The following is a 16,153-nucleotide window of genomic DNA, read 5'->3' as shown; positions in this document are numbered from 1 at the left end:
GGAAACGCAGTTATTTTCAACTTAAGTCTTCTAAAAAATAGTGGAAAACATGTTATTTGTCACCCCCTCAAATACTCTGTCCCTGATGTACTGTGGGACCAGAGCCTCCAATCACTTCTTAGTACACGCACAGTGGCAGCGCCAGATACCTTGCTACAAATTGAAGTTAAATGGTTTTCAGTGCTGTGTGTATGCAGAACAAAAGCTCTGCACAGCAGAGCTTATATATGCATACATATATATGCATTGTTTAGCTATATATATGTATATAGGTGCATATTCATATATATATGAATGGCAACTGTCTGCTAGCTGAAGCAGGGAATGTGTCAAAACATCATATTGCTTGCCTGAGAGGCACATGTGTGTCAGCACATGGACAAGACCAACACTGCCAGAGCTCTTGTGCTTCACACTGAAGAAGAGTTTTAAGCAGATTTTAAGGCAGCTGACTCTGTAGCTTGCGCAAGAGGTGACTTATTAAGCTACAGCATTATTGAAAATGATGGAAATATTTCTACAGTCAGTAAACTGAAAGAGAAAATATATTCGTGAAGTTTGAGGTGCCCTAATACTAATAATACCCATCATAGAAACATATTATGCCAGCAAATAGATGAATTTTTACAATTTTGAGGGACAAATTTGTCAAGAGATGCTGGGATTAAGGAATTTTTTGGGATATAATTCATGTACCAAACTGAAATAAAGGACAAACCTGCAGTGTGTGGGAGTGACTAAGAGGGGATTCAGACATTGTTTAGTGACTCATCTTGGTCACATTTTTAAGTCAGCAGCAGTGATGAATGGCAAACTCTTCAGAAGAAAATGCAAAGCACCTTGCAAGGGAGCTTATAGGTTGACTGTACTCCAGGGAGCTTTCTTTCCTAAAAGCTAAAAGTGACAGTGGCTTGATATAAACTTCCAAAGCCTGTATGCAACTTGGCAGTGATTTACTTGCCTCTGGGTGCTGTTAATACCTTTATAAACAGTCTCTTTTCTACTAATATGTTGATCTTCTATCTTGGGACCATTAATTCCCTTTATTAATGGCACAAAAAAAACCAGTCAGGAAAAAGTACCTTTAAGCAAATTTTTCAATATTTTTCAGTTTCCTTCCCCCTTCCTTTTGTGCTAGAACACAGAGCTCATAGCAGAAAACTGACTTTTATCTCTACCAACTAACTGAGAAGGGAACATTGAATAATTTTGCAAGTTCTAAAGGTATTTTACAGATTGACTTGAAACAGGAGCTGCCGGTGGATTCTGAGTACTTTGATGCTTCAAGATATTTAATACTACTACAATAAGAGCTTTGCAAAAAATGGTGGTACAGTTTTTCACAGTTGCTCTACAGGGAAATGTCACATCTCTAAGCCTAGCTCAGAATAGCAGCAGCTAATCTTTACATTTTAGGTAATGTCATTCTGCTTATTTATGATCACATTTTAACATGAAATACTTTTCTTGCATCATCAGTGGACTACCAAGATGACACTGTCAGCTCGGAGATAAAGGTGTGCTACATATAAGGTTTAAAAATAGAAAATGTGAAGAAGATACTTTGCTAAGTTCTTATATTTGCTAAGACTAACAAAATTATAGGGTTGAGTTTTGGGCTTCTTGTTTGATTGTCTAAAGAAATATTCCTGGGCATACTGGTGCCAATAAAAATGACTGCAACTTAAATCTCAAAATGTGTTTTCTTGCTCTATGAAACACCCCTAATTCCAACTGTGAGTGAAGAAAAAAGAAATGTATTACACAGGAAGCCTAACACCATGTCCACCACATGCTTCACAACCCATCCACTCTGCAAACAATTGCTACAGGCAAGGAAAGCACAAGGTAAGAATCAGAGTTTGAGTGGCAGCACATTCTTCTTTAGAGGAGGACAAAAGAGAATTTACATCCTAAAGGGACACTTTCAATCACCAAAAAAAATTTAACTCCAGATAAAACAAGCAAATATCCATTCTGAATTAATATAGAAAAGATAACGAAATAGAAGTCTGAATATGGAAAAGGTAATGAAAAATCTGAAGCATAATGCCAGAATTAGGAATGTCTTCCTCTTTTTTCATCTGGAGCAATTTCCTCTTCACATTTCCTCATTCCACCTCTTTTTCACAAGGATGAAGGAGGTTCAGAGGGTCATGCTTGTTTCAGATAAATTGCTGTGCAGAGAAGTCAGTCCTTCCTCCCTTCCACAAGGATCTACAGAATTAAGATACAGCCCTGACATCCAGTGTTTATTGGGTACAGAGCTGTCTGTGCCTGCTCTGGCAAAGTTCATGTCTCTGTACCAAAGAGCCCCAGAAATGGGAGCAAACCAGTCAGTCAGTCAGTCAACACTTGCCTACACGAGAACACTCAGCTGGTGTAGGCAAGATCTATGCTCAGATCTGCAATCTAAAAGAAACCAGAGAGGATTTTGCCCTCTCTTTCAAAAGGCCTTTTTTTAGTTCTGACCGGGGGTGGAAGGAGAGGAAGGACTGAGTCTTCTGTGGGTAGTTTTATTCTCTCTTTCCAGTTGTTAAAACCTCCTCTTTTAAAAGCTATGGCAGAAAGTTTTGCTCAGGGTTAAACTTTTTGTATTGCGTGTTTTCACTAGGGGTGAAATTCTAGTAGAGAAGACTGTATATGGTATTGTAGTATGATAAGATTTCAAGGCATAGTTTATGTTCCCACAAAATATTCTACTTGAACTCATTAAAAAGACAAAGCAGTAAATGAACACATTTTACAACAGATTAGGCCTAGCCTTAAAATTATCCACAACACTTCTTCTGTGTGTTTTTTCTCAAATTTAGTTTTCAGAAGCACTGCTGTAAATTATGCATTACTTGGGTTAAAAAAAGATGTGCTTCCAGATGAAACTGAATTTCTAATAGGGAATTAGTCTATAATGGTGTCTAACAATAACACAAATACTTTTAATTATTAAAAGTATTCTTAAAATCCAGATCAGATTTTAAGAAAGCTCAAATAAGCTAATATCACACACATTTTTCTCTAATTTAATTTTCAATTTTGGGTGCAAAAGTTGGGATAAACTTTAAATCACAACGGATAAAAAACAATAGGTAGTTATTTAGAAATTGAATGTCCCTAAATTTAATCTTACAAAAAGGATCTTTTTTGGTAAATCCACCTAGAATGAGTCAAGTTTTAAACTATTCTACTTCAGAATACTTTTGCAGTTTGTGAGATGCAAAGCTGTGCTGGAGCACAGCTTTATTGGACTTACTGTGCTCCTCAATTCATGCTATTGAAGTGTTGAGGTTTTTTAATGTGTTCTGGAAGTAATTTTTATATATGCATTTAATTAGCAACTATACAGAGACCTTTAGGTTGACTCTGTAATAAGAAATTTAACAGTACAAGGAAATTTTCCTGAGCAGTGCTGTTGGATACTGTTAAATTGATAGAGTGGCCTTATGAATGGTTTGGGAGAACATGAAGGAATTAGCACATCTCAGGGACTATTTCCAAGGGCAGTTTTAGTGCAACCATCCTGTTTTATGGAACAAGAAAGATTAATAGAATGGAAAAGAACCTGTGCTCTGCTAACAGGCCTCTGGGCTGGAAAATACTCTAAAACACCCCAGATCAGGCTTTTGTAGAAGACAGATGTTTACACCCAGAGTTGTGATCCTGAAGAGTATTACCTGGATTCTGCCTCATTCTTTCTCTACCTAAACTCCTCTGGTGGTGCCTTTCTTGGTACTTAAGCTGATTCCCAAGCCTGAGATTTGTATCTTGGCATATGGTAAGAATCACTGTGAATATTATAGGGCTTATCACAAATTTGGGATGTTCAGTTCTAATTTTCTCCATATTTTTCCCAAGTGGACTTTACGTCTTGTTTAAGAAATGTCACAGTACATTGCTTTCTGTCAAACTTAAAACTGGGCACGAAGAGCATTTAATCCCTTGCTTCTGCTACCCACTCATTCCTCATTTCCTCAAAAAGAATATTAAAAAGGAGGGAAATTACTAGAATATTTAGGTGTTGCCTTCTTTTTCTTCTCCTGTGGAAGAAATGGAGGCCATAAGTCCCGGCACAACTTACAAGCTGTAATAAAGCTTATAATACTGTCTTATTCATCACAGAATTATTCCTTTCTTACTGCCTCACTCCAGGAGGATTGAGAAATGTTGGTATTAATCAGCCTAATGCTCTTGAGGGGAAAATCTTTAGGCAAGTTGGACAACGTCTAAAAGTTTGCTGCTTGCTTTAATACAATGGTCCTGTTTGCTTTATGTGAACAGAAACTGCCTCAAGTCAGCATGTTTGACATTCAGCAGCCCAGAGTTTGAGAGCCAGAAATGCTGTGAAGAAAACACTCTGCTTTAGCTGGTTTTTACTCAATGCATTTTTTATTTTAAATCTAAATTTTTCATAATTCACTCTCCCTGTGCACTGTGTATGGATTCCTGATATACCCAGTTTTTCAGTTCCTCCTCAAGGATATCAGTCCTAAAGGTCCAACATCCCCAAATCCTGATTATAGTCTAGGTGCATGTGAAAGGATTCTTGCAAGTGGTCCATGACACGAAGTAGTTAGTATCGGTGCTTAACTCAAATTTTATTTGTTTCCTCAAGTCTGTTACTTTTTCTTTATAAACATACTAAGCTATTTCACAGGAGTTTTATTATTTACTGTTTATTAATCCCTTTCTATATTTTGGTTTTATGCTTACTCAAGGGCACTGAAACTGTCAGGTGCCTCCAGAATTACACATGTCTAAAATAAATGACATCCTATTTCTTCCTTCAATTTCTATTATGAAATGCAATATAACTTGTGTATTGTTGAATATAATATTGCACATGTTCTTTAAAACTGGTAGGCAGTGTCAGATGTGGTCTTTCTTTAATCAGATCCTGCATATGGTTTATTAAATTGCGAAAGGTCATCTGCTCAAGTGGATAAAAAGGCAGTTGGTATTTTGAAAGTAATTATTGTCACATCCTGTAATTGCAAGGGCTAGAGAGAATGGTTAAAGCAAATGTTTGCATTACCTGTTGACCATGATAGAATACAGCTAAAAGGAACATTGCCATCAGGAGTAAAGATGCCTCCTTTGTACCCAGGAAGTCTGTGCTGGAAAAAAAAATCCAAAGTAAAATACAGTTATTGATTTGTCAGTGCTGTAATTGTTCAGAATTTTCATTTCATAAGTCACTATGATAATTTTGTTGTTCTTTAAAAAAATCCCCTGTATTTGAAAATTTAATTTAACTGTAATTAGTTCAAGAGAACAGGAGTGTAACTGGAGTGCTCACTGTTTGGAGACACATACCTTAAATAACTAAACTGTAGCCTACAGGAGGTACACAGAAGGTGATGAGCTTTCTCTTTCAAACGTGATGTGCAAGCTGTGTGTCAGTCAGTCTCTCCCTGGGAGCCATGAACACCACAGCCCCTGTGGAGTGCAGGAGGTAGGATCTTGGCAGGGAAAGGTTGAGGCTGGAGCTGGGAAAGGGAAACTTCCAGATTGTGAAAGTAAAAGCCCAGGAAATGAGCCTACAGATAAAAGATGAACCCCAAGGCAGGAGATGAAATTAAACATTGTGAGAAAGATGACAGGAAGGAAGTGTGGCTTAAAAGGGAATCAAAACATTTGGAAACAGTAGTTAGGACTGGTTTTACTGAGCCACAAAGAGAAGAGCAGAGAAGAGATGTCTGCCTGTGACAGGGGAAGTAAAGGAAACCTTTGCAGACTGTGGGGAAGCAAAGAAGATGTGCCAGGCTGTATGAAATCTGTATGAAGTCACTTAGGTGCTCTGTGTGGAACATGAAGAAAGTGTGACAAAATAAGGTGAAAGAGATGAAAGGGGTTCAAAGCTTCAGGGGCTTCCAAATAAATATGGAGAGAAATTACAGATAAAAAAAATGAAGAAAATATCTCTGTATGTACATTTTTTTTTAAAAGCATGTTTCCCATGGGAAGAGATATAAATGAAGAGGGTTGGAAAATGGTAGAGCCAACCTTATAGTAAAATAAGGATAAAGAAATAAATTTGGAGGAAAATTGAACATGGATACTTGGCAATTACTTTGTTGAAGAGAGTTGAGAAAAAATGAGGAAATTGTTAAGAAGTGCTTAAAGCCCAAATATTTGAAAAAAGTTAATAAATAAGTAAATGAGAACCAGAAGTTGGAAGACACTTTGGGACAGTCTTTAGTCTACCTTGAGATTTAAGAACAAAGCAAAGTCCAGATACTGAATCCATTTTCCATAGTAATTTTGAAAAAAAGTATCAGGTGATGTTTGTCAGAGAAGGACTCCTATGACAGAGAAATAAAAGAGAGAAAGAGCAGAACTTGATGGAGACTAAACCAAAAGGAAACTTTCTTGTTAGAGACCTAACTGAACTGACTTTGTGGTCCTAATGAAGTGTTTACTGTAAGGAAATGTGCTGCTATGGGATGAGTCATCAGTATAGAGCAAAAGACAAGCAGGAAACATCCTTGTCATCTGCAAATATGTTGGAATTCAAATGTTTCCCATTTTTAAGTTACCTGAAATACAACCTCAAAAAGAATACATTCCAAAAAGACCCCTTGTACACTGGCTAAAGGCAACAGCCTTAAAGGTCTTACTTATGAACTCCCCTGTTATGGCATGTTGTGGTGACGTAGCTTTAGCCACAACAGCTAAATGAGTTTTGGAGGGACTTGCAATCCCCTTTATTCAACTGATTGGTATAGATTAAAAAAAAAAAAAGTTTCTGGGCACACAGCCTTGAACCTCATGCTCCCTAATGTCAGAGCTGAAGTTCTTGACTTGAGAGTGGAGCATCTCAGCTGATTTCCCTGGACCCTGGGCTGTTGGCTACTCCAGTGGATATTCCTGTCTCTTTCTTACTCTTCTATGTTGACAGTCACTGGAGAGTTTCACTGACACAGAGAATAGAGACTACTCTGAATTCTCCTAGATTTTCACACAGAAATGTGTTCCTGATTAAGGACAATTATCATGATTTCTACTTCTAGTAACTTAGCCAAAATATTGCTCGTTGCCATTTGTCATAATTAGCTAGGGTCTGCTGTGAATATGTAATATGTCTGTAGGAGGATAACTAGCATTAGAAAAAGGAACTGCAACGCCAAATTTTTAGTACCTCGCTACTGTCAGAAGCTAGTAGGGAAAGATATGCATGCAGAGCCTTACTCTGTGTAAAGATGTGGCTGTTGTGAGAACTAATTGCACCACAAATCCATGCTTTTCTGCTGTTCTGAGGATCTTCGTCTGGCACGCATTTACAAGCACAAGCAACTGCAATACTAAATTGGTCAAGTATCAAAGACTAAAGTGTCTCTCTGAATGAGTTAAATCAGTGTTGCTCTAGATTCAGTTATTGCAACACTTATTGCACCTCTAACTCTGCAAATTATTGTGTCTCTTCTGTTCTCCTCTTCAACTCCTCTTGCTGGGAAGGAAGCCTGAGAGGAGAAGTCTGTCCTTCGAGCACTCTCCTACAAAGCAGTATCATCCCTGTATTCCTTATATCTTTCACAACTGTACATTATAGATTGGATTTTATTCAGTTAAGACCCTGCCTCCTAAAAAATCAATTGTTCACTCCTGTTTGCTTAAATTGAAGTGAAAGTTTTTATCAGTATCTCTGGAGCTTTCAAGAGTAGAAGCAACCAATGTGTATGCACTGCAATATGTATTTTTAATCAGCATTGATAGACTATAGGAGACATAAAAGACAAACCCAGTTCAATATTTAAATGTCCTCATGAAATGAACATTTTAATAAAAAGACTTGAGAAAGAATCACATTATAAATCATTTTGAATTAGTCATTTCCTCTTGCGACCATCACTCCATATTTAATATGGGGCTACCCAGTACACATATACTCTGGCAAGACTTGACCCATTGCCCTGTGAAAAAGCAGTTCCTAAAGGGGGCTGTGAACACTTACTCTCCATTGTGGTTAAAGTTGTCATATTGCAGAAAAAGGGAGGCATAAATGGTCTCAGTCAGCAGAGAATAGATCGCAATCATGATGAGAAGCACTGCCAGCTTCAGGACAGAGTTGAGACGGAGAAAGACTGCACAAGTCACCATTGCCAGCACACCAGTGAAGACAAAATACTGAACAGAAAACAACACTGTTTACTTTTGGTGATCAGTGACTATATATTTTCATAATTATCTACATAAATAATTAAGTGATATGAAGTATAGAAAAATTGCTTTGTATTTCATTGCTCAGCTAGATACTCTCAGGGTCCAGGGCACTTTGAAAATAAGGGTTTTGCTAAAATAGAATGTGAAATTACAAATTCTCTATTTTGCATGGCACCTCCATGTCAACAGAAATCCTTCTCTGTGCCTTTATGGCATTTTCACTTCATTTTGGGGGAAATGGCATTCTCCATAATTAAAAGAGGAAAAGGACAGATGCTGCATGCAGTAGTTTCCTAATGAAAAGTCAACAGAGAGAAAGAAATTTATATTCCTCTGTATTCTGACTGTATTCTGAACTTCCACAAGACCCACATTAATCAGGATGGGAGAATCATATTCCTGCTTTAATTCTTTTCCCATGCTTCTTGAAGAGTACAAAAAGCCACAGATTTGGGTGGGTTTTTTTTGTTTTGTTTTTTTTTTTTTTTTTTTTTGGTTTGGTTTTTTTTTTTTTTTTAATATTAAACATTGCATGTTTAGCTTGGTTATTTTACTCTCTTAAAACGCCTGGAAGTTTTACTCATATCTCATTTTCTAATCTCTTAATTGTCTCATTCTTTCTCAGTGATTAGTCATCTGTCAAATGCAATCCATGCAGCTGATACGGGATAAAGAGAGACAATCATGGTCATGAGCTGTTCAGATTTAAAATAGCAACATCACCACCCACAGCCCAAATGTAGTTTAAATTACCTCCTATCACATAGCTTTAGGAGAGATAGTATTCATTTTTCTGAGTACAGTTTTTCTTTAGTACAGTTCCTCTGTAGGAAAGTCTGCATCCCTGCTGTTTAGAGCATACTGCTGGCAGTATCATGACACTGCCATATGACTTTCTAAGTAACATACTTCTCTTATCTACACATGACTAATCCATTCATTTTGTTGCCTGCTTGCTCATCTTAGGGATGATTACTTTTTTTTTGCTTCTAAAGCAAACTTAAATAACCACAGCAGACTGACTGTTGGTTTTGCCATGAAAGAAATGTTGCTCTCCATTATGTTCATACAACTTTGGTACTGTGTTTTATTGCAATTGAATTGCTGAATGTGTTTCCAGCATAAAGGTTCTGTTTGAAGTTCAAAGGTTGAATCTTGATTGTAATGCCCCATTAGATCATAAGATTAACTCCTTCTGTAACCAGCCTCTGCTTTTGCTATCAGCATATGGATAGATGGAAATGTTCAGCTTCGGAGTGTTGAGCCCCCTGGCTCCACCAGCAGTACACATCATCCATTCCAGATAATGGTTGCCATATAACCTTTGTGGATCCATGCCTCAGATTCAAAGGTACCCTCAGAAATACCTCAGGACAGGAACAGATGTCCGTAAAAGAAGCAGATGAATTGAAAGTCTGGTTCTTCAGGGCTATTGGTTTGTCAAAATCACACCATAGCTGTGAAGAAATAAAACAAAATCAGGGCTATAATGTGCACTGGAGACTAATTGCTTGTGTGTCTGGCTGGGTTCAGGGATGGAACTGGCTGACCTGCTGCTCTTCATGCCAGCTCCCTGACTGCCACCAAGGACTGACTAAATGGACAATAAGAAGACATACTGTGGCAGTGAAATGGAGAGGGGGGAACTATTCATGCTACAGACATTCAGTATCTGAATAACATCCCTATGCTCTCTTGCAAAGTGGAAGGATAAGCTCCACTGGGAGTTTCAGAGAACTGATGTTGGACTCTTAAAAATTACTCTCTCAAAATACTTAGACTTTGCCATAAACTACGGTGAAATTATTTAATTGAGAGCATAAAATCAAATTGCATGAGTGCCCTTGTCTGCGAGCAGTTTTCTTCTGCTACATTGCTGTGTTATCCTTCTGGATGTGGGACATCTATCCTTCATTTCTATGGCAGGATGCAGAACCGGTTGTACCAAAACGTAATGTGATCCCAGAACAGCAGCTGAGATGCTTAGAATGGAAGGGAATGAAATCATTCATGATTCAATGGTTTGATAATACAATACTGCCTTTTGCTGTTATGACCTACATTCATTTTAATGGTACTTCCAACACAGTGTGTTAAACATAAACAAAATATCAGTGTTGAGCTGCAACGCAGAACAGTCTTAAAACACAGGAAAAAAATCATTAATTGTGTCATATTTTGACTGTTAAAGCAGATGGAGTCTCCTATTACATATATTAATCCAATCTGGATGTTTATACTAGGTCATTTCATCAACCTGGTATGTACAAAGTAGTTCACTGGTCTTTTTTTTCCAACACAATTAGGGAATTTGTTTAATGAGGGTCAATTTCTTATAATTAAATTCTAACTAATTTTGAACTTGGAACTATTTTGTTTGTTCTTTCAGCAGTTCAGTCACCTCTGCAATACAGTATTATTACCTAGGCTGGCTGTGCAATCTTCCATAACACTGGATAGCTAATGGTACCTCCTGACAGTTTATGAGGTATACAGCACCTCTCTGCAGGGTAGAGTGTCATCAGAACCACTACAGGTGTTTTTTAAAAAACCTTTCTTGGTAAGAAACTTTATTTTAATTTTATAACAATAAGAATGCACTTGATGTAAAGAACTGCAAGACTCATTGCTCCCCTGGTAAAATTGAAGCCTTTTGGCTCCCGTTAGAAAGCTTCTGAGTCTTAGACCCCTCCAACCAGCTGCAGTTGAATTCAGTGGACATAGGTAGCTACAAGGCTGAGGTGCATTACCTGTTCTTAAATACATGCATGTCCCTCCAGAAGAAAAGACATTATTATAGCAGAATTTTGACTTATTAAACTAAAGAGGTTATAAGAATGTTGTGATTTCCTGTGGAGGTCAGGACTCAGTGGCTCAAGTCATTGATGGTCTAAATATATGACAATAAATGTAACTGTTTACTGCTTTATAGAAACCCACTGGTATGGCAGTAAAAACTATTACTTTTCTTTTGACTGTTTTTGGGTTAGGCATCCCAGAAGATTGCACAATCTTAAAAAAAACCCCACAAATCAAGGGAAAATCTTGTTATCACGTGTCCATAGCATATTGTGCACAAATAGTCTGTTAGAGATCACCTTGTTTCAACAGTAAGATTAATTCTACCAAAATCTTTCCTGGAAAATATGTGTTAAAATATTATTTAAAACCCTCTAAATTCTATAACATTCCTTAGTGATCTTTACTGTAATGTACCACCGTCCCTGTCTATAGGAAGTTTTCAGCCCCACTGAACTTCCTGTCTTTACCATATTTATATTTTCTCTGTAAGGACAGAAATCAGTGGCTGCATTCTTTGCTCTCTGACTAACTCTCCTATCAGTGACTGCATGGCATCACTAAAGAACACAGACAGTTACTGAGTCCTCACATATTGGCCACCTGAATTAAATTGTGGAAAAATGACAACACTAGAGCATAATAAAATCTCATGTCTGTTAGCAAAAGCCAAGACAAACCTCTGAAATATCAGACCTCAACCTACTTACTCCAATGATGTAATAATAATTATTTTTAATTGTGTTAGGATAATTATTGTTGCTGTTGTGTTGTCCGAGTTGCTACTGTTATTACTGTCACTAAATGCATTCCTGGTCTCATTTAGAAGGAATGAAATATTTATAAAGAATAATGTTCAGATGAAAAAACACTGCTACATCCATAACCAGAAGATGCCCGACAAGAGGAAAGAGTGATGAAAATGTTACTTTTAATCTATCAGTGAGACATTTAGCACATTCTTGGCTCAGATATCAGCACCTGCCAGGTTGTCTGACATTATAATCTGCCTAATTTATGCAAAGATCTCTCTTGTTGATGAATACATCAGGATACTCAGGGCTCTATTGGAGTTTTTTAAATTATTATTTTAGCAATTGTTTTAATTTTTCTTTTAGTAATCTAATTAATGGGAGAACTGTGAAATGATCTGAAAACTTCTGAGAAGAGGAATTTAATAACCATAAGCATTACTTGACAGTCTTTAAAAAGTATAACAGAATGCCAGAAAACTGCAAATGGTTCACAAGGGTGGATAGAAAGTAGAAAAAACGTTTTAAAAATAGACGATCCTCATGAGGGAGAAATAATTAAATATTTCAGAAATACATAGGTTAGACAATGGACTGAATTTCCTGAAGCTGTGATACTTTGCCTTTTTTTTTTTTTTATCTAAATCATAGCTGGCTTATAGACACATTAGTTAACAAGTCCTGTAGCAAGCTTAATAATTCATAAATCATCTTTTGCTGTATAATATTCCTTGGTTCCCCGTAAGCTTACAATATTGATGATGGCTCCAAGAAAATTAATCAGAATGGATGCAAATATAATGACATTCCTTGCCAGGTAGGTCTCATTAATCCAGCAGCAAGTTTTCCGGAGCATTAAGGGTAAACATTTGTAATCCTCTGCTGTAGTGATCAGCACAAGAGCGGAGTGCAGCATAATCAGAATAGAAAACTGAATGACCATGGGTATCACCCTAGGAAAAAAAAAAGAATCCAGCATTAAACCTCAACACAATGCTACTGCTAATAAAAATAAATGTGTAAACAGGTGAGACTAGGAATTATCAGTTGTCATAAATCTGAGACAATTAGTCTCAGAAAAAAACCCAGAGAGAACAAACTTTTGCTCATGTTGCCTTTACTTCACATGGTTTCTTGCTGAGAAACTGCTGTTGGACAAACAAGGCAGAGAAATAAATCATTGCCAGTACCTATATGTGTCTACATAGACTCCAAGTGTCAGGAATGTTCTTTCTTTTGGTACACAGTTGTCTCTTAAGTTTTTTTGAGAGCAGCTCTATTGAGCCTGTAGGATCCTGATACCACATTTGTATGATCTGGTTCCACTCAGACTAGTCTGGGGGCAGTTTAGTATAGCACTGTTTTCTATGCATCACATCACAGGTCTCTTAAACTCATACCATACTGAGGGTCATATTCTCTAAAGTGAGTACAGTAATGCAGCCTGTTTTCTGGAGTAAGTCAGAATATAATAATCACAGAAATGAAAGATTCCTCTAATTTTAATTAATAATGGGTCAACTGCAGATAAGAATCTCATTGGTTTCCAAAAAAACAAAAGAACTCATCTACTGTTTTCATGGTAGCCTTTCAAAGTATAAAGCATATGAAAAAGTATTCTATAATCAAAGTGTTTAAATAAAACCCATTGTTTGGCATACCTTATAAACTTTGTTCTTGTAAATGTGATCTTTAATCAAGTATTGATAAGTGCATATGCAAAATAGTTCAATGACTTTGAACGTACCATTAAACCCAATAATATCTTCCAACCTAATTTTCATTTTATTTTTTCTAAATTTATTCCTTTTTCTTGCATAAATATGGGACCTGAAGTCAATCAAGTATCCTATGTGGTTGGAAAATGCAGTAAATTGTTTTACTTCACTGAGTAGAAAGCACTCAGCACTTCACAAGTTTCTGTGTCCCATTTGTGCCAATCACTGTCTTTCTTTGTCTCTTTTCCCAAAGATCAAATCCATGCAAAATAAAAGTAACTCCACTGCTCTTACAAACCTCTACCCTCCTCGCTCCTCTTTTCTTGGTGTTTTTGCTATAAGGAGAATGATTAACCTTGAGGCTTTGAATTAAGTAATTAAAATTTCTAGTAACCTAATTGTATATGTGCCAGTACTCTACAGTGATTTAATCACAATGTCTCACTGAAAAAAAGTCTTTGAAAGTGGACTATCAGGGTGCTCCAGAGAGACTTCTGCACTTCCAGGCTGTGGGTGAGCTGTACTCTCTCATTAATACTTCTGTAAACGTGTTTTGTCTTACTGAAAACATGAAGTTTTAGATTTTGCTACAGATCACCTATCCCTCTTCTCTTTGGGTAGGGTGTAAAGCTATTTGTATACTTGTGCCCTACAGTAAGACAAATTTAGGAGTATAAAGTGGAAATAGAAGTGAAAACATCAGCACAGCTCTTTTGTCATTTTTCAGTAGGTCAGTCAGGTCGACTCCCCAAAACTGAACAGACTTTATCTCAAACTACCTGAAACTCTCCTCAATTTCAGGATATTCGAATTTGGGTTTAGAAGAGAAAATTCTAAACTCATACAGATCAGAATTCAGATCTGTGGTTTGAGCCTTTTAACTTCAGCTTTCACTCTATAAAGTTTCACCATAGTGTAATAGTTACGTGGCCAAGGAGAAAAGGAAACCAAACTGATTTAATGGCAGGAGAGGATACATGGACATAGCAGGACAAGTTTGAGAATAAATCTGTGTTGGAACTGGCATTTCTTAGCTCTGGCCATGTTTGAAGCTAATGATTAGAGTCTAAAATATTTGCACTAAGGAGACACCAAAGTTGCACTGGGTATTTTATGTGAAAACTGTGATTACCTCTTCCCCACAGTACTGATGTTAGTAGAAAATAACTTGAGAAAACAGGCAAAATTAAAATTTTTATATTCAAAAGCAACTTTATTTTTTTTTTAAAAAAAGGTAGGCATAAGTCAGTGCATATGTGGGGAAATGTTGGTCATGTTGGGAGAAAAATAACATAGGAGGCATATTTGTCAAACTGATATTTAAGTGCAGAACTGTACTGTATATGTTAGCCTGCTTAATTTTGAACATTAACTTTAAAAGAATGTTCTGATTTTTAATGTCCTAATTCAGCTGTTATTATAGAAGTTCAGGTACAGTTAATCTGTTGGTTTTAAAGACAATATTTGCTTAAAAATTATTCCTTTCTAGTAGTCCAAACAGACAATGCCTCCTTTAAAGTATCAGGGTGGAAAAATATGCAATTTGCTTCAAATGTTTTTGTCTATCACCTACTAAAATTAATCAATCTAACACAAAGCTATGATCAAAGTATAAAACAAAATGCAAGACTCAAAATAATTTAAAGTAATGCAACTATGGCTTATATGTACAGCTACTCTCAGAACATCAGAATAAATGAGATTTGTAATGTAGGAGTCCAGAAAAGAAAATGTGTTGAAAAGATAACAGTCAGAAAACAAGTCTACTGCTAACAAAGAGTTTTTCATTTGGAAAATGTCTGAACTGCCAGAAGTAAGATATATATGCATAAAATTGTATTTTTTCATAGTACTAAACTATATTTTAAACATATTGAAATAAAATGTGAAAAATATCAATATGGAACTTCTGTTCTCAGATTAATTGAAATTAGATGAATTACACATTAACTTCCATTGAGAGCTTCCGTGTGGTAATATTAGCTTTGATGCTGTTCTGATGATGTACCATTGGTATGAAAAGTTTTCTTCACTTGGGTCAGCATTTCACTCCAACAAGATTTGTCAAAGTTTTATGTGTGAGTTGAATACAGGACATTCCAGATGCTGCCTAAAATGTCCCATGCTCTCCAGCAGCTTACCCGGAAGTAAAGTTTGCTTTTGAGAGAAGGAACAACATATGCAGCAAAACGAAACTGTATTATAAAAGAAAGAGTGAAGAATGAAGAAACAAAGTTTGGAGCAGGAGAAACAGATTTCATCACATGCAACTAAAAGTTTTGCGGGAAGATTCTCAGGACTTGCTGAAAGTTCCAAAGTTACCAAAAAGAGACACAATGCAATGATGTCTTGAAAGCAGCTTCTGACTATGAAAATACACAGGAATCATATAATGATAGAATGGTTTTGGTTGGAAGGGACCTTCAAGATCATTTAGTTCCAACTCCCCTGCCGTGGTCAAGGACACCTTCCACTAGACCAGGTTGCTCAAAGCTCCATCCAGCCTGGCCTTGAACATTTATAAGGATGGGAGATCCACAACCTCTCTGGGAAACCTGTTCCCATGCCTCATCACCCTCACAGTAAAGAATTTATTCCTAATATCCAATCTAATTCTGCCTTCTTTCAGTTAGAAACCATCCCCCCTTGTCCAATTGCCCTTGTAAAAAGTCTCTTTCTTATGGGTACTGGAAGGTCCTGAAGGGTGTCCCTGGAATCTTCTCCAGG

The 16,153-nt window shown here is 36.7% G+C and overlaps 1 protein-coding gene across 2 annotated transcripts in view; it reads right to left on the bottom strand.

Moving 5' to 3' along the window:
- The window catches only part of ADCY8 (adenylate cyclase 8), a 125,374-nt gene that overhangs the window by 14,507 nt on the left and 94,714 nt on the right, over nt 1-16,153 (bottom strand). For both annotated transcript variants that reach the window (XM_032698171.1, XM_032698162.1), the window contains 4 exons: nt 12,460-12,661; nt 9,525-9,614; nt 7,949-8,121; nt 5,030-5,111 (listed from right to left, as the gene is read on the bottom strand). In XM_032698171.1, the coding sequence (XP_032554062.1) occupies nt 5,030-5,111; nt 7,949-8,121; nt 9,525-9,614; nt 12,460-12,661 (547 nt within the window). The remainder of the gene's footprint in view (nt 1-5,029; nt 5,112-7,948; nt 8,122-9,524; nt 9,615-12,459; nt 12,662-16,153) is intronic.

The sequence above is a fragment of the Chiroxiphia lanceolata genome, chromosome 1, assembly GCF_009829145.1.
Source record: "Chiroxiphia lanceolata isolate bChiLan1 chromosome 1, bChiLan1.pri, whole genome shotgun sequence".
Taxonomy (NCBI): domain Eukaryota; kingdom Metazoa; phylum Chordata; class Aves; order Passeriformes; family Pipridae; genus Chiroxiphia; species Chiroxiphia lanceolata.
This window is presented reverse-complemented; position numbering and strand designations above follow the sequence as displayed.